A 25,677-nucleotide genomic window follows, 5' to 3' on the forward strand; every position below is an offset into this window, starting at 1 on the left:
GGCGGGTAAATGGCATTGTTCGTTAGGGTCTAAAGGGCTTTTCAGCAGATGAGGTAAATGATAATCAGCTCTTCAAGCCTTCGTGACTCAGTCCCTCCCGGACCTGAACATTACGAATCACAGCTATTTTACCAGTGGGGTTTTCAGCTTCCTCATTCAATAGTCAACCAAACCTGGACTCCCTCATTGCCAGCATGATAGGTACACAAAGAGATTAGTCAATAGAGGGAGAATGAGCTAGCTGGACCAAAGACTGACTAAAGATCGGTACGATAAAAAAGAAGAGGTGCTTTTTTTAAGCAATAAACCAATTCATCCACCTGTTCTTGCAAAGCAGAGGATCAATTATGCCAACAATAGAAGACACAATGTGAGCCACAAGGAGAAAGTTAGCAGTGAATGAGCTCAGCCAGGCTGTGGATGGATTGAAACATACAGGGTGACCCAGGGAAGGAGAAACATGACGCAAGTGCAGAGAGAAGAAAAGGAGGTGGGTGGCCAAGCAGGTGCCCAGCAGGCTGGACAAATAGAAGTAATCAGAATTATTTCCCTCCCAGAAAACTCTCTTATGGTGTTAAACTGGCTGAGACGCTGGAATTAGTATCAGAAGAAGCCACCTGCACCACTTCAGAGCTCAGTCATCCTCCTGATTGTCAAATAACAAAGCAAGCAGTAGCAGGCAGCGACATTTTTCTTTGTCTTTTTGCAGCTTCCTAAAGCCCAGATGAATTCAAAGCAGCTGTGTGAGTCCCTATAAGCAAGCCACACAACCCCCCCACCCCCCTCACACACACATACACACACGAGACTTGGGCATTAGCGAGTTATTGAAATCAGGTTGCATATGTCAGAGTAAAGAACAGAGATTGTCATGGCAAGGATCCAGCCATGACTTGGTTGTTAATATTTAAAGTGTTCTTAACGGGGTGGGGGGTGGAAAGACTGATTGAAGACTGTGAGGTTCTATTAGCTCAGTACATCTGCTGAATTACATTCACTGGGTACAAGAAAAAAAAAAAGAGCAGTTTTGATCACGCTTCTGGCCCTGCCCTGCTCAGAAACCTTCCCTGATCCCACTGCTGCCAGCACAGTGTCCAAACTAGTATCCATGTCATTCAGGCCCTTCCACGGCCTGACCTCAGCCTAGACTTTCAGGCACAAGCAGCCTGCACACCAACCCCAGCAACCCAACTTGGACCCATGCTCTTCTCTTTGCTTTGAGTCCCCTTCTTAGCCATTTTTATTAGTCAAAATCTACTTGTCCACCAAGATTCTACTCAAAGACCACCTCCTTCTTCCAGTACTTTTGAAATGTCCCTGGCTGGTATGAACTCTAGTTTCTTTAGTGCATGAACATGCTCCTATGACCCAGAGGTTCACATGCTGTGATGAGTTTCAAAATCTCCTGAGGACTTTTACCAAGAGAATTTGCTGGACCTATCCACAGAATTCTCATTCCAAAGACCTATGTAGGGGCATAAAGATTTGGATTTCTATTAACGATGCATGTGGTGCCAACTCTTCAGGGCCTGAGAGCACCCTTTGAAAACTACAACCTGAATAATGATGATACCTCTCAGCTCCCTTGTTTGGTTCCTGGGGAACAGAAATCTGTGTCTTTCCAGCGCTCTTCAGTTCGCGTTTATATTCAGTAGATGAGCAACAAACACATGCAGTTTGCAGCAACATGGATGGAGCTAGAAGGGATCATGCTCAGCGAAATAAGTCAAAAAGAAAAAGAAAAATACCGGATGGTCTCACTCATAGCAGGAATTTAGAAAACCTAAATAAGGGACCAGGAAAAAGACTAATCAATACAAAGTAAAGATCAAAATCAACAAGCAACTATAAACCAGAGACACACTATGGGGAGAGGAAGGACTCGGGTCAAAATAAGGGGGGGTGCAATTGTACGGGGAATATAATCAAAATGAAAATGCATACATTGTGCAAAAATGAAAAATGATGTAAGAGTTATATAAAATAAAATATTAAAAATAAATAAAATAAAATGCATTATTAAAAAAAGTTGTCAATGATTGTGGTTGTGTTGTTGCAGTATGTTTGTGTATATATTATATTCATTCAACACACTGCAGACACATACATTCTCCACGTGCAAATATAGTAAGATGATTTAAAGCACAAGCAAGTTTCTTAATCATCGCACATTTGGCAAGCTAAAAGGAAGGATGAATATGCTATGATCCATTTTGCAAATGTGTTCTTCAGAAGAGCACCATTAAAATTCAATATGAATCTCTGTTTGAAGAGTGTCCATCTGTGATCATTTGTGCTAAATGTAATGAATCTCTCCACTGCCTGAATACTCAGTTAACCCATGCTCTCTACTGCCTCTGCTTCAAGATAAAGAAGTGTGAGATTTTCACTTCTCAATGGGGGATAAACCGTCAGCTCCCTGACATCACTGTAAACCTGATTCACATCTAGAGACTCACTAAGTCCTGAGCAGAACATTCCTACCCACCAGGAGTGCTTAAGAGTACAGAGGTGGGGGTTATCTCACTAGAGCGCAAATCATGGCTCTGTCCAGTTCTGGGGCAGGACTTTAGGCTAAGTGCTTAAAGCTTAGCTCCTCATTAGTAAAATACCCTTGCTTCATGATTTCTACAAAGCCCTAAGGGGGAAATACACAGCCAATGTTTACTGGCACAGTCTAGAAGGTGCCATTAAGGCTGTTCTCTTAATATTAATACAGAGTCCCCCCTGCCCTGTATCTTCTGGGGCCCAAATTCTTACTTCACCCCGTTACCATCTGGGTCACTATGAACTTTACCAGACAAAACTAATAAATGTCAATGTTAATATTTTAAGTTTTATGGTACTTAAAAATTATCCATACTACTCAATGTTCATAACTTACTTTCAGCTCTTTTGAGAAATAAAGTGGATGGTGACAGATTTGTGATCAGGGAGGATGATGCCACCTTGAGACTTTGAATTTTGATTAACTGTCTGCACCACTCAAATCGTACAGCCTTTGCCAATCAGCTCTCATTTTGCCCCCAAAGCAGTCTCTCCCATGAGAGCAAAATTATGAGTGTCTATAGATAATTTTGGGTTTTCGACCTGTGAGACTAGATACACTTCATCTGAAATTCGTGATCTAGTCTCTCTAACAGCATCAGCAAGGCCTATAGGATGAGACCTTCTCCTCTGGAAGGACTGAATGTTGCTAGAGCTATGTCTGCACACGCACTATGTCAAGTCTGTAAACATTTACTGCCTAAAGGTAAGAAGAGACTCTGAAAATGCAGAGCTCACTTCTGTTTGTGATGGTAGTTCCTGCCAGCAAGGAATGACATGTCTCCTGTTTGAAGAACAATGTTTTACGGAAACTGGCATTTGCTTCATGAAATGAGAATTTAAAATGAAACAGCAGATGTTGGCATAAAAATGAAATATTTATGTAGATAAAAATAAATATTAAAAAATAAAATAAACTAAAATGATAGGGAATAGTATTGCTTAATTTGAAACTTTATCATTGTAAATATAACTGAGACATTCCAGGAATGATATTTTTATAATTCAATGCTTCTGGACTGATTGTACAGTAAAGGCCAGACTTCCCATAAGAAGTAAATTTTTATACTAAACTTCCATAGAACGTTGGTCTTCATATTATTTTACACATTGTGTAGATTATTTTATTGTATTAGATTCCTAGGAGTGCTGTAACAAGTTACAACAAATTTGGTGACTTAAAACAATAGAAGTTTATTCTCTTGGTCTGGAGTCTAGAAGTCTGACATCAGACGTTGTCAGGGCTCTGCAGGCTCCAGGGGACACTCTGGTCCTTCCCCACGTCCCTCCTCTTGTCTGCAGATTCCTGTGGCTGCACCCTGGAGTCTCTGCCTCCATCTTCAATGCACATGGCACCCTGAATCTCTACATCTTCCCATCTGCCTCTCATAAAGATGTATCATTGGACTTAAAACTCTCTGGATTACCCAGGCTGATCTCACCTAAAAATTCCTGAATTAAATGACACCTGTCAAGATTCTTGTTGCAAATAAGCACACTCACTCACAGGTTCTGGGGAACATATCTTTTGGAGGGGCACCATTCTATCTCCTACATTTAAATAAAGGTGTTTTTTTTTTGTGTGTGTGTGTGTGTGTGTGTGTGTTTAATGATCCTACTAAATGCTCCTGGAGATCAGGAATTTGTCTCAGGGACTCTTTCAATGTGTGTTGAGTGAGTGAATATATAATTTTAAAACATCACCAACCAATCCCTGTAGTAGAACAACAAGATATTGGGAAAATATTCAGAACTGGCAGAATAGCATTCAAAATTCATCAAAAGGGCTAGCCACAGATGGTATCAAGAACCAGGATGAGTAGTCAAGTCAAGCAATAGAGTAGAAAAGAATTAGATCACAGTCCTTGGTTCAAATCACACTCCAAGCACAGGTCTTCTGTGAAAATAAGCTGCTCTCTGCCAGCCCAGGGTCACTTCCAGAAAGAGGGACATATGAAGGGTTAAGGCTTGTTCCCAATAAAGAGATGGATAATAAAATGTAAAAAAAATTTATAGTACATTAACCATAACTATCCTTGTCATTTTAAAAAGATCTTTGGCTTATCAAATTAAATACACAAGAATTAAATTGGTCATGTGAAAATCAGATCTAAAAATGAAAAAAAATTAAAATAGTCCTCTTGCATCCTTATATATGATTTAGATAACAAAATTAGCATGTCATCATGTTTCATTCACAGTTTTAAGGTCAGTTTGATTTTACTGACATAACTAATAGTCTCGTGACTCGTATATCACTCCCATCTTACAAATGAAAAAGTGTTGAGAAACCAAGTGACTTGTCCAAGGTCCCATGGTGGAAACAGGCAGATAACCACTTGAATGTTGTTTCTCCAAATCTGGTTTCAAAACTAATGGTGTGTGTGTGTGAAAGAGAGAGAGAGAGGGAGAAACTGAATTTCTTTTCCCCACTTACCCATAGTCTCCTCCAGGGATCTGTGTTAGTAATTCCACCAGGTAAAATCCTACTTCCTAATGCTTTATTGTATAGTTGTGTTACAAAATATTTTTAAAATCTGATTCATAGGGCCTCCCCTGGTGGTGCAGCGGTTAAGCGCTGGGCTGCGAGGCTGCCCGCAGCTTCTGAGGCGCCAGTTCGTTCCCCGGCCGCCGGTGAGGGTCCCACCAAAAAAAAAAAAAAACTGACTCATAAAGACGGAATTTTCTTCAGAAAAGTATGCCTGAGAATAACTTTATAAAAACTTTGTGTATTCTAAGAAACACCAACATAATTAAATCAGTCATAAGTGGGGAAGAATTGAGGAATAGTGAGAAAAAGTAACCTTATTTAGAACCTCGCTATGTCTTCAAAGAGGAGAACTATTACTTTGGCTGGACATAAATACATACATATATAGTTTTGATTAAATTTTTGTTACTTTGAATTGTACTAAATCAAAATACTATTTGGGGATTGTTAAAATGTCTTCTGTTTTTCCCGTGCTGGTAATGACATGAACTACACATTTCTAAAGAGCACAAATTAAGCCCTATATTAGGAAACAGCTAACATCCACATTTTTCTCATTCTGTCCTCAAAATGAATGCTGGACACTCAATTCTATAACTTGCTATCATCTTAGAAGAGAAAAGGGAGTCTTCATTGTTAAGGGTCCCCAGAAAAATCTCTCAGTGAGGACAGGCACCGCCCTGCATCTGCCATTTTGTAGGGAGCCATGATTCCTTTGTTCAATATGTCCTAAATTAGTCGAAACTGGAAGGCTTTAAACAGAAAGCTGAATGAGGGCCACAGTGTAGAGGTGAAATTTACCACAAATGCCTCTGTGGACGGGTCATTGTAGAGGTGGCTTTAGAAGTATCTCTGAAATGACCATTGGCTTCTTGGCCCTAGTCTGTCCACTTCACAATGCCAAGATATAAGAGCTGAAGACCACACCCAGATGACACAGAGACCATTTGTCCAGGAAGCCATGGGGACCAGGAAGTGCACCCAACCCCAGCTGCTGCAGCTGCATACCGACACCCAGGCAGAGATCCCAGGCTCCCCAGTGGAAGCTGTTTCTAGTTCCCTCATGAATGCAAACATGAGACTGTCCTGCTGTCCCCACCCAAGCACTCCCTCTACCTGTTATCTGGAAACAGCAAAAGCCATGAAGTCTCCTCTCTTTGTTGGAGGCCATCTCTTTCACCTCTCCAGGCTCCATAAAGGACAGGAGCTTGCTGTAAACCTTGCTTTAAAACATCTTTTTGATCATATATTTTAAGACCACAATTTCTGTGAGGACCTATTCACTTGGAGTTTGGGGTTGGGGAAATCTGTTCCTTGTTCTCTGGGATTAGAACAATTTATTTTTACTTTAATGAGCACACTTTGCAGGTTCAAGATGAGAAACCAAATAAGAAAATGCAATGGCACTTAGGGTCCTTGAATCATTGGTCTTGAAAATCTGATTAAAACCTATAGACCTTTTTTCATAAGAACACAATACATAAAATTTAAGATGTTCCTGGAAATGCTTTCTATAGTAGCAGTCAGTACCTGGGGTTCTTGAGCCTTGGGCAAAAAAAGCAGGTGCCCATACATTGGTGTTTTCATTGAGCTTCAGGTTACATTTCAAAAATGTTACTAGAAAGTTTGTGTAAATCTCTCATACTAGAAAAAGAGGATAATTTTTCACCCTCAATCACCTAAACTCATCAGCTGGAATGGCTGAGTGTGCAGGTTCTAGAGTTAGGCAAATCTATATTTGAATCCCAGCCCCTTTCTAAGATGTCTGACTTGAAGCAACTTACCAAATCTATCTGAGCATAATTTCCCAGATCACTAAATAGGTTCAATAAAACTTAACTAGCACATCTGATGTGAGTAAAGAAATAATATCAGTGATGTGACTGGTACAAGTTGCTAGTGCTAAATAAATGGCTGATGTCATCATCACCATCACCAATTGAGATACAAGTAGGATTAGAGCATGCAAACTTCTATAAAGACATCAAAGTCTTTTAGGAAAATTATGAACACAAAACTAGACGGTCCCCATGAACAGAGTTCCCGGGGTGTCACGGCAGAGATCTCAGTTAACAGGACCCTGCACAACAACACATAAGAGTGGGAGTGGTCTCCCCCAGGCAGCACCCCACCAGCATCCTAGAGTCTCATCTACATGGGTTTCAGATGGAGTTGAGTCTAAACTTCCTAGGGTTCCATGTGCACCTCAAGATGAATAAGTCATCCTTAATACTATTAAATATTTTCATGAAACCAATCATTTTGAAAGTTTACTGATATTTAGACATTAGAAATGTCTTTTTCTTTATTCTTATTTTGATATGCCTTTCCCCGAGACTAAACTTATCTTTGACTCCGATTACATATCAATGTGTTTAGCAGAAAATGAAGACTTTTCAAGTGTCTTTGGGACACTTGCAAGTATGTTGGGATCAGAGAAAAAAGAAGAGAGATATAAGGGAGGAGAGAAAGAAGTAAAACAGAAAGGGCTGGGGATGAAGTTAGGAAGTGTGTGATCATTTGATGACTCCAGAAATACTTATTGACTATGTAATATATGCTAATCTCTGAGTCAGGTACTGGAGTAACTTGATAGTTGAAATTAGATTCTTGGTCTAAACAAACATGCAGTTCAGTGTTTTTCTTTCTTTTTATTTAATTGCTTCTTTAGTAGGAATTAAGAAATGAGGAAAGATTAGAAGTAACTATGGTTAGAGATCTCTTGTAATGAGGTGTGGCAGAGAACATTCACTGTCCACCAAATATTTGTACTCCACCTACATTGAGATGATTGTTCTACTAAACAATGTCAGCCAGAGACTACATATCTCAGCTCCCTTTGCAACTTGGTGGGACCTTGTGATTAATGACTGGTCAATGGAATGTGGCCATAAGTGATGTTTGCTATTTCCAGGTATGTCTTCCAGCTGAATTTTGACACTGAGAACCACCTTAAAATCTTATGTTGAAGATGGCAGAGACTCTATCAGCTTGGTTCTTGTGTGTGGAGAAGAATCTCGCTTCACTTCCTCTGATCTGTTTTTTTTTTTTAAGAAGTGGGGTACAGGACAGAGTCACAGGGGGTGAGAGGATTCACCAGAGAGAGCAGGGAGCAGAACAAGCAGATGCACTGAAACACTGATGAGGTGAGCAGCGGGCACAGCAGGAGAGGTCTGCTGCACTTTATGGGTTGTTCCCCAGCTGGCTGGGGATCGAACTTGCACCGCCAAGGCCATGGACAGCTTCACAGCACTGCACTCAACCCCCTGCAACACCTCCTCTGATCTGAAAGGCTACAACTCCATGTGAATGAGCAAAACTAATGTTAAAATAAAACTCTTCTGTAAGGTTAATCTGTTAAGATTTGGAGGTTCATTTGTATGTTAATATTTACTCTAGCAAATAGAAGTTAGAAATCTAAATTCAATTTTAAAATAGCTTGAGATATGTCTCATGTACATTAATAATAAGATCAAACTAAATTGTCAAGATTCTTGAATTTTGAACTAGAATTATGCCAAGTCAGTATTGTTATGTTCATGAACACGTTGATTATATTATTTTGAGTAAAATAATCATTATATATTATTTTTTTATCTTTTTTTAAATTTGTTCATACAAGGACTGGGTACAGTCAGAAGTGCAGGAGGGTGAGAGAACTCACCAGAGCCAGAGGGGAGAGCAGAGCAGGCAGACTGATGAAGTACACTGCTGAGGGGAGCAGCAGGCGGCAGGAGAGGTCTACGCGCCATGTGGGACCCTCGCCCGGTGGCTGGGGATTGAACCAGTGCTGCAGAGGCTGCAGGCAGCTTCGCAACCCAGCGCTCAACTGCTGCGCCAGCAGGGAGGCCCATTTGAATATTAAATGCAGATTTTTAGTAGATAAAACATTTCAAAACATCTTGAATTTAGTCTTATTTATAAGTTTTAAGATTTCATCATTTTAAATTTCAAAATATGACACTCTCTCCTGTATTCTTTTTTTTTCTTATTACCAATAATTTCTTCTAAAAATAATACCCATCTTTTCTGAAAGTTGTCTAGGAGTCAAAACCTGGCTACAAACTTTTCAAATGTTATTATACACACACACACACATATAATTTACATATAGCAAACTTCATATTATGCCACATGTTAACCTATTAAGATATATACATAAAATGATCCTTATTTTACAAATAATGAATACTGGTGTTCAGAAAGTCAAATAGCCTAAGCAAAGTCACATATCTAGTAAGTGGAGGAGCTGGAATTTTAACTAGTTCTGGCTGATACCTAAGTCTAAGGAAATCTCACTATGTCAGGTAAACTGAGGGATCCCAAAATTGAATTCAACCTGATAATAATGTTAAGCTCATATCATGTTAGGTTAGGGGTAAATAATAAATAATATTAATAATATAACTAATAATAGCAGTCAACACCGAGTGGCACTCTGCTAAATGTTATTTATTTATTAATTTATAACCTTTATAACAACATTGAGAAATTGTCTCATATGTAAAAGAGACTGCTGGGGTCCAGAGTTTCCATGACTTGCTCAAGATCACACAACTAGTTAATGGTTGAGCTAGAACTCAGAAAAACCCTGTTTGACTTTATGTTTGCCTTCTCATTCCTAACCACATCAAACTAACTACAAAAGGCATGCTAATGTACCTTTGATTAACAAGAATATAGAATGGTAAACCAATAACATTTGAATAAAAGAGAGAATAAATAAGCTGTTTTTGTTTTATAATGATGTAGGATGACAGCATCTAGAATGAATAGGAAAGTACAGTGCCACAGATTCATGAGAACAGTAGATTGTCTTAATCAGAAATATAAACAGAAAAGTTAGCAATCACTCAGAACTATGAAGGTGAGCACCTGTGGAAATGTCTGTGAATTCAGCCTCAGCAAAATGTTTCAAGGGTTAGTAGGAGCTGAGGAGACAAGGGTGGGAATAAAAGGCCATGGCTCATATACCACAAGATATCCTGCTGTAGGTGGTTCCTAGCTACCTAAACTGATATTTTCTTTATACTATTTTTCATATTCCAAGAGCAAGGCTCAATTTGATTATTATTTAATATACAAAAACATCTGATTAATAAATGCTCTCTGATTATGAAAGGCAGTGAATGAGAGAAAGCAGAGGTGGGTCACAGGTGACACGTAACTCAAAGATTTGTATTAGGATACAAAAAAGGCTTTATGAGCAATTAAAAATCATTAGAACAACATTCTTAAAATCACACTGTCATGAGTAAATGGACTGAAGAAAAAATAAGTCCAGTTCTTATTTTAAAGGATGCATTGACATTACACAACATGTAAATAAAGGAAGCAAAATTTTTAGCCATGGAACTATTCATCTGACTAACTCAACGATGCTTCACCATTGCTAATTGTGGGTCTGCTAGACTTAAGCAGCTGCTAGACTTAAGCGGCCTGTTCAGCCACCATTACGGTTACCTGCAGTTCTGCATTCCAATACAAAGGTCAGAACTGTCTAGTCACACTCATCTGAGCCAAACCTTGCAAGGTGCTTTTCACATCAATCAAGAGCAGAAAGCTTGATCACTCTGGGAAGGGTGTGCATCAAGAGGTATGACCGGGAACACCCAGGGGGCTGAGGACAGATGCATAAACTTACTCCCAACTCAAACATCATGAGGTATGACCGGGAACACCCAGGGGGCTGAGGACCAATGTATGACAAGGGACCCCAGAAGCTGATCAGTGGAATGCCTTGTTGATAAGATTAGGACCGTGGCCTGGGGTCTGGTGTCTAGTTTTGATTACAACACTTGGTCATCAAGCTGATAAAATGGTCAGCAGACTCACGTCCCCCCAAGCCCTAGATGGCATTCCTGAGTTTCACCCATACTTTTCTCCTTGTCCTCCTAATGCATGTAGCTGAAGCTCTATAATTATTCTATCAATAAAAACAGTTAGGATCTTGCTCTCAGTAGCATCCTGCCTTGTGCAGCCTGCTCCACGAGTCCCGTGTCTGTATCAGTGTGGTGTTGCACAACGCAACAACTAATCAAGCTTTTTTTACAGAAGGAGTATAATGGACTAATCTCCCCAACTAATAGGGGGTGGACTATACACTTTCCATGTACTAAAAAAAATCCTTCCCCCAGAAAATTATATCATTCAACAAATTCAGCAAAGATAACTTCAGCCTGAGCTGAATTATTTAGACTATTGGATCTGGAATTAACAAATTTGGTTGGAGTAACAACTCTGTACTTCTTGAGTGTGTGATGCTAGGCAGGACACTTAACCTGCTTATTTATTTAAACCTCTCAGCTTAAATAGATGTGAAGTGAGTGTAACCCTAATAAATACAGAAACCGTGTGGTTCAATCTCATTCAAAAGTGCACCTCAATAACTAACAAATATATTAGAAGTGATCATGCTGTTCACACATGTTTCTTTAAGGATCCTAAAGGTAATCCAAGGCACAGTCCAGAGGAACACTCTTTGCCTTGTCTCCCCACCTCTTCTTTTCTTCCCTCACACTCTTAACCTGCTATGGTACCTTCATTTACACTGTGGACGAAGCCCCATTCCATTTCCAGTCAGTATGCTTTTTGCTCTTTCCCACTTGACTCATTTACTGTCACACTCATTCATTCATTGCTTAGATTAACTTAGTCTCTCCTTCAGCGAGAAAGGATCTCCTCTCAGAAAACAAAGAAAGATGGGTGAGTTTGAGGAACGCATCTGTGAAAATACCTACAGTGATGTCTCCGTGTTGCAGTGCATGAGAATCACGAAGTTCATCTTGCAAGGGTTTTATGAAATTAAATACACAATATCTGTACATGTTCTTGCTTGTGAGCAGCACATATACATATGCTTAATGATATATACCCCTTATTATATAAAAGATATAACAGATACTTTTGTGCCTTTGGATTCATTCTCCACCCTCCCTTGACTTCTGGAAGTTCACCTTTTTATGTTGCATCAAACCAGAGGCATTGGCAGGAATCCAGGGGAAAGTGGTTTCCTGCCTCCAGCCCCAGGATGGTGGCAAGAGCATGTCTCCACTGCGGTTTGCAGATCCTCCTGGGAAGCCCTCCCTAAGCACAGCTGCAACTCTCCCTTGGTTCTATTTACTCATCCCCTTCCCTTCTCCCTTCAGGCTTTGTGACGCTCACAGCTGGAAGGTGTTTTGTTACTCCATTATTACCCCTATAGGCATCCCTGGCCATAGATTTGTCCAGCCCTCACCACTGTCAATGGTCAACTCTCATCCTATTATCCCAATAGAGATGAGATCCCAGTTTTTCCACCAGGATCCTGATTAATCCAAAGGGAAAGGAGTTTGGGTGTGTCCCATGCATGAATTTCTTGACCTAACATGGAAACAAACATGGTGCGTAGGCATTCTAAGACTCATTTGGCCCCCTTTTAAAAATAAATGTGTATTGAGGTAAAATTATTTAACGTTATCTAAGTTTCGTGTGCACAGCATTATAATTCAACATCTGCATACACTACATAGCGATCAGCACCCCAGCCCTAGTTTGCAACATCACCACTCCACTGGCCCCTTTGCCTCTCCCACCAACTCTCCCAAGCCTCATTTGCTTGGATCATTAACATCTGCAGCCCTGAGAAAAAGCAGTGGCAGAGGAGAGGTGAGTGTAAGGGCGGGGCGGGGGTTGAGAGGAGAGGAAGCATCATGGAGAATTAAGCTACCTTCAGGGGAATAATTTTTGCTTTTTAAAATGTGACATTCCAGCAGCACCCCATCTGCCCACCTGTGACTATGCAGGTGCTTCCTTTACCAACTCTCTCCTGCAGAGCAGCAGCTTCCTGTCTGCCTATGACCTGTACCTGCCAGGACTTCTCTTCACTGACCTCCCTCAGTGGACGCAGCTCTCCTCAATGCCACCCACTGGCCACCATGCAGGCCTGTCTTAGCAAAACTGTCCCTTTCGGGGCAGCTCTTCCTGCCTGCTTGTGTCTATGCAAGTGTCTTTTGCTATCCTATCCCTTTTCTAATAAACCTGCTCTTTAAATTAAAAAAAAGTGGCATTCCAGTGACTTCTCCTGCTTTACAGGTAAAAATAATCAACTAGTCTTGGTTTATACAACTGAAGACAGTCTTTCCTTCATTCAAAATCACCTACCAGTCAATATAATAGCTGAGAAAATAATTTTGTATCATTTTGGCTGGGTTCCATGTCAGCATAGAATTGCTTATGATTTTTCAATTAAAATGTTTGTCCAGGAATTTCATTAAACAATTGAGCCTTGTTATGTGGAAAGATTCTCTGAAGGTTACTTGTGCCCTCTGGACTTTTTAATAAATGAAGAAAAGTAAGTTTAAGTAACATAGCTATGGTTTTCAAAGCTCATTATCAAGGAAAGTAGATCAATGTACTTTTGTATATTTATTTTTAACTGACTAGGACATGCCCAATTACTTGTGATTATGAAAAATAATTTGAAGCAATTTTCACTCAGCAGCTATAAGAGCTTTTTTTAACCGGAAAAATGATTTGCCCTACCTACTCTCAATAGCCAAATTTAATCTTACTAATGAACAGTGACCAAATTGTTGGAATTAATAATAAATAGCAAAAGCAGTTTAGAATTGTTTATTGACCTCTTTTACAAAGAATGGTCTAAATGTTTAGTTTACCAAAGAAAGTTTTGTAGTTATTTCCTTGCTTGCTTTGTGGGGTGATTTCCTTATTGATTTGCGATAAGGCTTGGCCACCGGAGGAGGGTAGGCTTCCTGCCGCCCGCTGGGTGTAATTCTCTCACTTTCTTTTAAAAAAAACAAACAAATAAATAAATTAAAAGACTTTTTAATTTTTTTATTTACTTATGCATAGAAGAACTGAGGTGTAGACCAGAGGTATGGGGAGTAAGAGGATTCATCAGAAACAGAGTGGAAACAAAAATTACTGCTATACAAAGCAGGAGCAGAGCAGGTGAATTCATTGAAATACACTGCTGAGGAGAGCAGCGGGCGAGACACAAGAGGTCTGATCTGCCATGTGGATTAGCTCCCTGGCTGGGGATCGAACTGTTGCCACAGTGGCTGGTGACAGCTTGATAGCACTGAGACTTTAACTCCTGTGCCACCAGGGAGGCCCTGAACTATTTCTTTTTTTTCCAACTGAATTCCTTGTGTTCACCACTGTCCCTGGCATGTGCAACATCCTTAACATATGTTTATTTATTAACAGAATGGATAAATAAAGGATGAATTAACTTTTTTATTAATTTCTAATCCTAAAGAATTTGGTCATCCTGTTGAAACAATAAAATTATAATTAAGTCTTTATTTGCCTTTACTATTTCTATATAACTCACAGAACTTAATACTGTATAGTCATAAAAATCATTTATTCATTAATCAAATATCTGTTGAGCACTCATAATAAGCAAAATACTGCATATATGGGGGACATTTAGATAAGGATATTTTCTTCTAAAGGTATGTAGCAGGAGTGAAATAACAAAAATTATTGCTGTACAAGGCAGGATGTTCTTTGAGTATCAGCTAAAAAGGAGGTGGGAGGTCAGAGGAAGGAGAACAGACATCTGGTTGGAGGTTGGGAAAGCATAAAAAAGGCCTCAGAAAAGATGTGGCTTTTCTACTGGACCTTGAGAGAGTAATTGATTATGTACCTTCAGAGAATGTCAATAACTAATATGAATTTAGCACCACCAAGTTTGCAAATGAGCACTCCCTTTATATATATGCCCTCACCTGATCCGATCAGTATCCCAGCGGGATGGGCATCATTGCCTCAATTTTAGAGACCATTATTTGACTAAAGCTCTTTAAGAGATGTAAGATTACTCAGCTAGAAAGAAAGCAAATAAATAAATCTCACCTTCCAGGGAGTTCTAAAATAGACAGCACAAATTGTACTTGTAAACTTTGGGTTTGAACCAAATGTTCAGAATTTCAAGCAAAGAGAGATCTTTCAATTACATTCCATTGCCCTCTTGGGGAGGATCTTGATGTAGAAATATTCACAAATTGTATAGTAGACCAGTGAGAAAACAATGATTTACTGAGGTTTCATTGCAGCAGCAATAAGTATGGATTCTTACAACATAGCTCCCCTGCAGTGGCTGACAACAATAATAGCTAACATTTATTGAGTGCCTTTTATGTGGAATGTACTATGCAAAGCCTTACATGCATGTTTTATTTAATTCTCACACTCACCCCATGTGGTAGATGTCTTCATAAACCTATCTGTACAAATAAGAAAGACTAGGTTCAGAATAATTAATAACTTAGGTTGAGTCACAAGTTCTATAACTGACTACACCATAATTATTATTAACATCTCTTTGGTAGTGCAACCAAACCTTCAATTAAGAAGATACACAATTCACAGACATTTCTTAATAAATTTTACCAGTTAAGATGTGTTGTTACCTGGTATCTTGGACATGAATGGTATTGCTAAGTCTAAATATTCATCTACTTATTTCCATCTTGATTAATTTTTTTCTGCTGTATAAAATCACTATGCAAAATCTATGCTGTTAATCTAATTAGGAGATTTCAGTTACCAATGCAAGAGATAAATAAATCTACAGATATCTGAACTTCTACTGATTCACTAGAAAAGGAAATCTGCTTTTTCCTTGTATGCAATTAACTTATATGCAGTTTTACCTCCTCTGGTCCAGCTTATCTTCTTTATATTGAGTCTGACATTCACAATTTCAAATTAAGTCCATGGCACTGAGCTTCCAATTATTTTCCCTTCTTTACCTTTGAAAACCTCACTCCTTAATAAAACCAAATATGCCAATTACTTTTTTTTTTTTTTAAGATACTTTTGCCATTTGGCATTTGAGCCTTTCACAAAGCTAGGCTTGGCTGATTTAATGTGAGTTGGGTCAGAATCAGCCCTGTAGAAATAATGCATTCTTCTGTGCAGTAGAATGGAAATTAGCTTAGAGTGAAGAGTGCTGAGCTGACTTATTTCAGAGTTGAGTCATTTGCCAACTGTAAAAGCAGTGTCTATTCGGCCTCTCTACCTCAGTTTCCTCACCTGTAAAATAAGCCTGAGGGACTCATGTTTCTCTATTGTTCATGCATGATGTGGTAGCAGGAGAACTATGAGGTTTACATCTGAGGGGAGTAACCAATTGTACAAATATGAACAATGATGTATGAAAATTAAAAGGAAATTTAAAAGGAAATACATAAAATGCAAAATTCTACATTCTAACAAATAAAAACTTCATGGATCTGTACTTTTGTTCATTCTTTCTTTCTGTAAATACTTATTGAATGTCTGCAATGTTGAAAAAACAGAGGTAAGTTCTTTAAAGAAAAATATAACTGGATTGAAAGAGCATTTCTAGGAAAAATCTCACAGCATTTAAAATGAAGCACATTTTAAAATTATTTATTTAGCTCTTATATTGGGGAATGTTTAAAAATATGCTGAGAAATGGCATTCAAGTAGAGAATTTGTATCTTTAAAATGGAATCCTTAGCACAAAATGCCCAAGCAAGAGTGTCAAATATGTGATAATTTTTCATCTTAAAGTCTAAGGAAAAGAATGAATAATTGACTTCCAAAATATATCTTTATTAATAGCAATGTATGTTTTAAGTTTAAGAGCTACAGAACATTTTTTTTAAGTTGACAGAGTCTATAACACAAAGGCCACTTTATACTATATTCAAGAAACTACCATGCTGTTATTTTTGTCTTCAGAGCAAGCTGCTACTTTAGCAATTAGCAGTCCATAAAAATGTAGGCAATTGGCTTCCTCCAGACTAATTAGCAAGTTTGCTGTGTTCCTGTCCCAGCTGGTCATGTTACATCTTTTAACTTAGCTCAGGCCTAGTTGTTTTGCCAGTTCTAGAACCTTTTAAAGTTTCTCAGTAAAAACATGTTCAATCGGTTTTTCTGGGTCAGTTTCCCCAAAAGGATCAGATAAGCTTTTTCTCAATATGCCCAGAGTAGGCCTCCTCCCATAAGTGGCATCTTGTGTGGACCCAAAGTCCAGTTGCAGGCCCTGTAAACTTGGCCAAGTCTATGATCATTACCAAAGAATGCAGATTATCTGAGTTTGATGAAGAGGATGGCAAAAAGTTGAGCTAAATGGCTGTTAAGCAAAGTACTGGAGGTAAGCAGATTATTTTGCTATAGAACCCTGGAAAATACAGGAATGGGAGGTATCACATGTTTCTGGAAGCAGGAATGAATGTCTAAAGAACAGACCCATTGATGCCCTATTTATTGTGGCAAAACTCTGAATATACAGACATTCAGAGAATCTAACTGAAGAGAGTTTTGGATTTAGGGACCCAGGCTCACACTGTGCCAGGGGTGAGAAATCGTAATGCAAATAGGATTGCATATAAATTTATTCACTAATCGGGCCTCCACTGGTGGCGCAGCAGTTGAGCACTGGGCTGCGAAGCTGCCTGCAGCCTCTGCAGCACCAGTTTGATCTCTGGCCACTGGCGAGGATCCCACATGGCGTGACAGACCTCTCCTGTCTCCCTGCTGCTCCCCTCAGCAGAGTATTTCATCAGTCTGCCTGTTCTGTTCCCCACTCTGGCTCCGGTGAATTCTCTCACCCTCCCGCGCTTCTGACTGTACCCAGTGCTTGAATAAATAAATAAATAAATCTTTAAAAAAAAATTATTCACTAATCACTGAAACTGATCTGCCTACCCTTTCCTCCTCACTTTTGAAGGGACTACCCACCCACCTAGCCACACAAACACTCACATACAGAAAAAGTGACTTAGACGTGAGAAGCTGAATTACTGGGGAGACCAAATGACCTAGAAAAAAGAGCTACAGATAATGACAATGATAAAGTAGCTGGGTCCCCACATTCTAGTGCCCCAGTGGACTCACCAACAGATTTAAAAAAAAATGCTGCCCCAAATTATACAGTCTTTGTGGACTTGTTAGTGTTACTATTATGTACATGAGAACAAACATCCAAAATTCACCAGACACTGTAGGACAGACAACCTCTGAGAGAAATATCAAAGACAAAGGCTAAGATAAATAGGGGGGGGAAATGGAATAAAGAGACACAGCACAGAGAACACAAAAATAATTTTAAAGGACTCATGCTTAATATGTTAACAGAGGTAAAAGGTGTATCTATGAAAAAACATAACTGAATGCTATTAAAAGGAAAAACAGTGAAACGCAAAGACCCAGAAAATAAAATCTACATATATTTATGAATACTTATTAGCAGAGATTTATTCAACAGAAGACCTGGAAGATGAAACTGTGTACATTTAGAAAATTTTAAATGTCTAGAATAAACATTCATGTATAAAAAGTCAGTAAACAAGACCAAAAAAAAAAAAAAAAGCTCCATAACCACATTATTAGAAATATGAAGGCAAAATCAGAAAAACAATAAAAAGAATTGGAAGTGATAGTTCTGAATTGTGGTAGGAGAGGGCTACATCAATATTTTTCTGTTTTATTATTTTCAAAATATGCTTTGCAGGAACACCTTTATATATTTCTGCATGGCAATTTTATTAAAAGAAACACAAAAATTTAACTTAAAAATGACAATAAAGATTTAGTGGAACCCAGTAATATATAACCTCAGCAGACAGTCAACAGATTATAAGCAAAGGGAAGGAGTTTTGTAGAGGCAAATTTCAGCTCCACATAGAGAACAGACCAGTGGAATTGTGATATATTAAGAAATATATAATTGGTCTTGGAGCCAGATTCCTGGCAAGGAACATCTAAAACTCAGAGTTTCCTGAGCAAAGGGGTGAGAGAGGCATCTTTTATTTTTCATGATGGGTTATTTATAAAACCCCTGTGAGTTATGCTAATGAGGTGACTCCAGGCTGATGGGGGCTGGTTGTGACTGGAGAGTTGGAACTTTCAGCTTCATCCACTAACCTCTGGGAGGGAGAGGAGGCTGGGCATTGAATTAATGACCAATGGTCAAAGATTTAATTAATCCACCTAAGTGACAGAACCTCCATCAAAACCCTAAACAATGGGGTTCAGAGAAATAGGGGGGCAAAAATCAGCCATCCCATCGTATGTCTTTTTGACAAAAGATTGATTTCATGGGAGGAATTCTGAAGGCTCAGTGGAGGTTGCTTTTGAAAAAAATAATTTTACATGTAAACTTCTGCAAGGGCTTTAACAGGGAAGACCTACTCTCCTTATCCCTTTTCAATGGAGAAGACAGAACTTAAATCTGCATACATTTGTTTATTGTGTCTTCCCTGACAACTTCCCTAACTGACCTTTCCTTTCTTCCCACAAAGTCCTTCTCTCTTAGCTAAGCTATTGAAGATGGTGTCTGAAGCCAAGTGGGTGAGTTACTCAGTCATGGTGCATCTCTCCCAGAGAGGTATGCATGCTATTAAACTTAAAAAAAAAAAAAAATATCTTATCAATCTATGTAATGCTTGCTTGATTATTTGTCCACCTAGAAGAAACCAGAGGGGGGATAGAATGATTTCCTTTTCACCCTGACAGAGAACTTCCAGGCTGGTGAACATATCCAGGTGCTGGGAGGGTGGTACACCTGGGGAGGATATAGAATTTCTGCACCCTTCCTCATACCCTGCTCTAAGTGACTCTACATCTGTATCCTTTATTATTTCTTATATAATAAATCATTAAATGTACATGTTTCCCTGAGTTTGTGAGCCATTATAGAAAATTATTGACCTTAATGCGGGGATGTAATCAGGGGTTTCTACCAACTAGCAACTACTGAGTTAGCAACTAGTTAGTAGACGTGCAGAATAACCTCAGAAGTTCAGATAACAACTTTGGGCTTGCAATAGCATCTGAAGTGGAGACAGTGGGACAATCTTGTGAAACTGAGTCCTTAAGTGGAAAATTCTAAATTAACCCTGAGCATTCATGTTAGAATTGAGTTAAAGCATAGGACACACAGTTGGGGTCCGACAAGAACTGCAGAATTTCTTAATGTGGAAAAACCCACACATTTGGTGTCGAAGAGTAGAAAAACAGTTTCCTCTTTTAAGATTTAACAATTAAAAGGCTAAGACAATAAGCCGGGGGCATATCATTAGATTAAGTATGGACTAGAAGTCCATAAACCCAAGCCGATTGGGCCTCCCCTGGTGGCGCAGGCGGTTGAGCGCCGCACTGTGAAGCTGTCTGCAGCTTCTGCAGCACAGGTTAGATCCCGGCCAGCCGGCAAGAGTCTGGTGCAGCAGACATTTCCTGTCTCACCCGCTGCTCCCCTCAGCAGTGTATTTCCTCTGTCTGCCTGTTCTGTTCCCCACTCTGTCTCTGGTGAATCCTCTCACCCTCCCATGCATCTGGCCTGTACCCCAGTTTCTTGTATAAATAAATAAATCTTTAAAAAACTAAGAACCCTAGCCGATTATTTCTTTTTCTTTTTTTTTTAAAGATTTATTTATTTATTTATTTATACAAGCACTGGGTACAGTCAGAAGCGTGGGAGGGTGAGAGAATTCACCAGAGCCAGAGCGGGGATCAGAACAGGCAGAAGGACTGAAGTACACTGCTGAGGGGAGCAGCGGGCGGCAGGAGAGGTCTGCTTGCCATGTGGGACCCTCGCCCAGTGGCCAGGGATCGAACCAGTGCTACAGAGGCTGCGGGCAGCTTCGCAGTCCAGCACTCAACTGCTGTGCCACCAGGGGAGGCCCAAAAGTCAATTATTTCTAATGGAGAGGAAGATGGGACTTCCAATTCTCAAAATTCCTTAATTCCTGTTGGGTACATCTTATAGACAGAGATGCTTCTCTAATACTAAGTAATCAAAGTGTATAAATCAATGCACACAAATTTCACTGCATTAAATGATAGGACAGATTTTGAAACTAACAACTAGCACCTCAGGCAAATATTCAAATGTGTAAATTAAAGGTTTATATTAACCATGGGAGATTCTCCATAGTCGTAAGAAAACAAGTATTTTAGACGCATGAATAGGAAGACTTTGAATTTCACATTATATCATTATTTAAAGAAAGATGATCATCTGGTCTGATATTTTAATTTTTTCCCATCTAAGGGTAGAGACATGATAAGATAAATGAGGTGTTTCCAAAAAATTTACAAAGGCTGTCCAGAGTTGGGTTAAAGGATGCAAAGGGAAAAAAATAAACTTCTCCCTGCCTAGATTCCAAAATTGTGTATTCATTTCCTTATTTAATTGTGCTACAAACACAAATAACCTAGATTCAAAACAGAGTCTGAGATGTCAGAAAGTGTACCTAAATCAGATGTAAGAAATATGTTAGGTCACTATACTTTTTAAATTGCTTCCAACCTCATGGATTCAGATAATTTTAGAAAACACAATTCTGTGTAGTTCACCAGCCATTTAAAAGATAAAACATTTCTCCCAAAAGACATTTTGACAAGCAATTTCAAACTGGTACACATGTAGTGGAGTCCTACCGTTAAGACATTCTGATCTTTTCTGGAACAAGGCAAGGCAAGTCAGAGAGAAGACAAGAGAGAAAACAAAAGCAATAGATTGAGATTTTCTGTTCACAACAAAAAGTCACCACCTCTGTGTTGCTCGGGACACCCACACCAACACCAAGTTTGGTCCCACTGTGGCCCCAGTTAGAGACTGAAGCTGAAGACTCCATCACCCTCTGCTGGATCAACTAGAAATTAAGTTTTGCCAGTTCATTTTTTTTTTTAAGATTTATTTATTTATGCATACAAGAACTGGGGTGTAGGCCAGAGGTCTGGGGAAGAGGGATGAGAGGATTCACCAAAGAGAGTGGGGAATAGAACAGGCAGATCTACTGAAATACACTGCTGAGGCGAGCAGCGGGCGAGGCAGGAGAGGTCTGCTGAGCCTTGTAGGTTAGCTTCCTGGCAGGCCAGGGATTGAACTCATGCAGCAGTGGCTTGTGATAAATTGATAGCAGTGTGTCTTTAACCCCTGCACCACCCATTCTTAATCTTTCCCGATTTTCCATCTACCATCTCAATATGTACTACTTATTTGCCATCATTACAGTTTCTTCCTTCCCCAACTATCCTAGTCTTTCCAGTACTAAGAATTATATTCTTTCTTAAGTTCTATGATACCCTACTTGACAATATACATTTGTTAGAAGGCCACATAAATTGTTCTTTATATACCCTTTACCTTTACTTCTAGCCCTGCATTCTTCTATTTCACCATAAAATCTATTTTCCAAGGCATTCTAAAGTACTTGTGTGATGGGCAGAGTTCTGAGATCTTGTCTCCTAGGATATTTGTCCTTGCGTAATCAATTCCCTCCATTTAAGTGTAGGTTGAGCCTGAACTTTCTTCTAGAAAATAGAACATGGTAAATATCACTCCCAAGATAATATTAGGGAAATGGCAAAGGAGAAAGAATTCTGCAGATATAATTATAGTTCCCAAATAAAGACTTCAAGTTGATCACAGTCTGGGTGGGCCTGACTTGACCAGGTAATCCCTTTAAAGAGGCCCTAAAGCTTCCATGAAGGCAGAGACTTAAAGTAGTAGAGACACTCTCTCATTGTTGTCTTTGAAGGAGCAAGTTGCTATGTATTTTAAAGTCACAAGGAATAAATTCAGCCAATAACCCGAGGAAGCTTGGAACCAGATATCTTCATCAAGCTCCACAGGAGAATTCAGTTCAATCAACAATGATTTCAGTCTTAAAATCAAGATGAGACAGGAGTAGAAAACCCAGCAAAGTTCACCTGCACTTAGGACCTATAGACAGTGTGAGACAATACATGTTGTCTTGAGTCACTAAATTTGCAGTAATTGGTTGTTGAGACATTTGACTTTATACCTCCTTGTCATTTGACATTTGTTGTCTTAGCAACTACATCTTACCTATCCTCAGACTAACCAACATTTGTTAGACAACTACTATGTGCCAGGTATTGTGCTTAATGGAAAATACAAGGCTGACTTAAATGGGAAATGACAATTAATTACACAGCATAAACCCCATCATGAAAGGAGGCCGCAGAAGTAAGGAGAAAACAGACCACAGAGAAACATGACATTATTCTGCAAGCAGCAAGAAGCCCTTGAAGGGCTTCAAGTAAGGGGTGAAGGTACTCAGAGTAAGCTTCCCCAAGTTTCTCAGACATCTACTCAGGCATGCAGGTTAATTTAAGCTGAGGTCAAATGAGACCCTGGAGGTTAGGGAGATGTTCTTGTCACTCTCCTAATCAAAAAGCAAACTGCCACTTCTTTAATTACCTAGGAGAATAAAGAGTGGGGTAATATCTAGGTAAAGCATTATCTATAGAAACACCCTGTCTCAAAACCTACCTATATTTGCACAACAAGCATGCTCACTCTCTTTCCTCTTGAGAAGTCCTCATCCTCTCTCCTTGATACCTCTAGAATTTATAGTTATATTAATTTTCCAGATATATTGCTGGAACACAAAGGAAATCATCTCATTGCCAACTTATAGGTTGGAAAAGAATGAAACATGCATCAGGAAATTAATAAGAGCAAAAACTAAAAAGAAGTTTTATAATAACATGCAAACCTCTAGTTTACATAGGAATGACCCAGCATGACTAACTTGCTCACCTGGCTTCAGGCACCATCTTACACAGCTTAGCTAAGACAGAAGGACTTTGGGGGTACAGGAAAGAAATGGGAAGTCAGTTAGAGAAGTTATCAGGAAAGACATAGTAGACAAAAGTATGCAGATTTAAGTTCTGTCCTCTACAGTAAAAAAAAAATTAAAAAAAAAAAAAAAGATAAAGAGATTAGGTCTCCTCTGTACTGCACCTTACAAAATACCACCACCAGCTTTCAGAATCTCGCCCATGAAATCAGCCTTTTGCCATAAAGTCATATTTTGGGATGACAGAGTTTTGCTCTCTTAAAATATGTAATTAAATTTGTTCTCTTCCTCCTACTAATGTGTTTTATTTATTTATTTATTTATTTATTTATTTTGCTTGACCAGAAGAAACTCAGAGAGGCAGAGGGAAATCTTGCCTGTGTCCCTGCATGGGAGATGTAATAAGATTTAAGATTTCAAATAGTCTGGATAATGATTTTGAGGATGACATGCTTACAAATGGGAATACCAATTAAACCAACATAATCAAAAAAGAGATTATGAGAATGCCACCTAGGTCAGTAATGGGTAAAAAGAGAAGAACAAGGAGCAGAGACATGATTAGAAGTAAAGGTGACAGTTAAAAGGTTTGATTGGAATGTACAGGAGAGAGAATTGCCAGGGGTAATTCTGAGTTTTTTGGCTTGGGTTTGGTGTTCAAGTGTCCCTTGCACAAAGTTTTCCCTGCCTGCCACCCACTCCCAGTTCTGCTCATCTATATTCTTCTTGCTATGTATTTCATGTATTACAATGATTCACCCCTCCATTTATTTTTTTTTATTTTCTTTAGAAAGATATTTTTAATTAATTTATTTATTTATATATGCACTGGGTACAGTCAGAAGCATGGGAGGGTGAGAGAATTCACCAGAGCCAGAGGGGAGAGCAGAGCAGGCAGACTGATGAAGTACACTGGCAGGAGAGGTCTGCGCGCCATGTGGGACCCTCGCCCAGCGGCCGGGGATTGAACCGGCGCTGCAGAGGCTACAGGCAGCTTTGCAGCCCAGCGCTCAACTGCTGTGCCACCAGGCCCCCCTCCATTTATTTTCTTCCTTAAAACCTGATTTGTTACAAGTCAAGCAAGACTTGTAGGACTCCTGTACTAAATAATTGGCTCTGATTGCCCTAAATGCAAGCTATTCGACAGAATTCCATTATGATGTCAGTGTTTGAAGAATGTAGATGCCGTTCATTTGCAGAGCTATGTCTCAGACAGTACTGTGACTTTGACAGAAAGAAAATATTAATGCCTTCTAGGCATGCATTTTAAACCATGGTTTGGCTGTACTATCACTAATTTGTATGATTTCTTACTGAGAGTTATCCCCTAGCAGAGTTATAATGATAAGATCACGTAAAGCCATCAACATTACTTTTAGGTAATCCAAGAACTGGAGAAGTTCCTTCTTTAGAGGACAGGAGTGACAGCAGTGGAGGGTAATAGGAAAATATTATTTACCAAGATAGTAGCAGTTGGTTTGCAGGGATCAGAATTTGTCCTAATCGTTTTAGGATTTTTAGTTTTGTCTATGAAGAATAGACATGCCCCCAAAGTGTTCAGATAGGCCTCTCCCAAGATGTCCTAAATAGGCTTTCCAAGACCTTGGCAAAGGGATAATTTTAAGCTAAGGTCAATCAAGGTCTGGAGGCTTCAAGAGAAACTGTTATCACTTTATTAAAGTACCTAGAAGAATGAATTGGGGGAGATCACCCAGATTTAGGGTTATCTCCAGAAATAATCTACCTCTGGGAGAAACCTATTTTTTTTTAAATAATAAATTTTATTTTTACATTCCCCATACAATTGCAACCCCCCCATTCTGACCCCAATCCCTCCCCTCCCGCCCCCCACCCCCCAAAAAGTGTCTCTGGTTCATAGTTTTTTGTTGATTTTGATTTTCACTTTCTTAGAGTTATTCATTTTCCTGGTCCCTTATTTAAGTTTTCTAGATTCCTGCTATGAGTGAGACCATCCGGTGTTTTTCTTTTTCTTTCTGGCTTATTTCACTGAGCATGATCCCTTCCAGCGCCATCCATGTTGCT

At 39.2% G+C, this 25,677-nt stretch overlaps 1 protein-coding gene across 3 annotated transcripts in view; it reads right to left on the reverse strand.

Moving 5' to 3' along the window:
- The window catches only part of NRXN3 (neurexin 3), a 1,487,041-nt gene that overhangs the window by 871,019 nt on the left and 590,345 nt on the right, over nt 1–25,677 (reverse strand). The window contains exons 1-2 of one of the 3 annotated variants that reach the window (XM_054691889.1): nt 22,173–22,199; nt 15,244–15,273 (exon numbers count right to left, since the gene is read on the reverse strand). The exons of 1 other annotated variant lie outside the window; for it this stretch is intronic. In XM_054691889.1, coding sequence (XP_054547864.1) covers nt 15,244–15,265 — 22 coding nt within the window. In that variant the 5' untranslated portion in view covers nt 15,266–15,273; nt 22,173–22,199. Of the gene's footprint in view, nt 1–15,243; nt 15,274–16,084; nt 16,106–22,172; nt 22,200–25,677 lie in introns of those variants that run through there. One more of the 3 variants, XM_054691890.1, reaches the window with a different exon arrangement.

This window comes from Talpa occidentalis, unplaced genomic scaffold (assembly GCF_014898055.3).
Source record: "Talpa occidentalis isolate TD23 unplaced genomic scaffold, MPIMG_talOcc4v2.1 talOcc4.11, whole genome shotgun sequence".
NCBI classification, from domain to species: domain Eukaryota; kingdom Metazoa; phylum Chordata; class Mammalia; order Eulipotyphla; family Talpidae; genus Talpa; species Talpa occidentalis.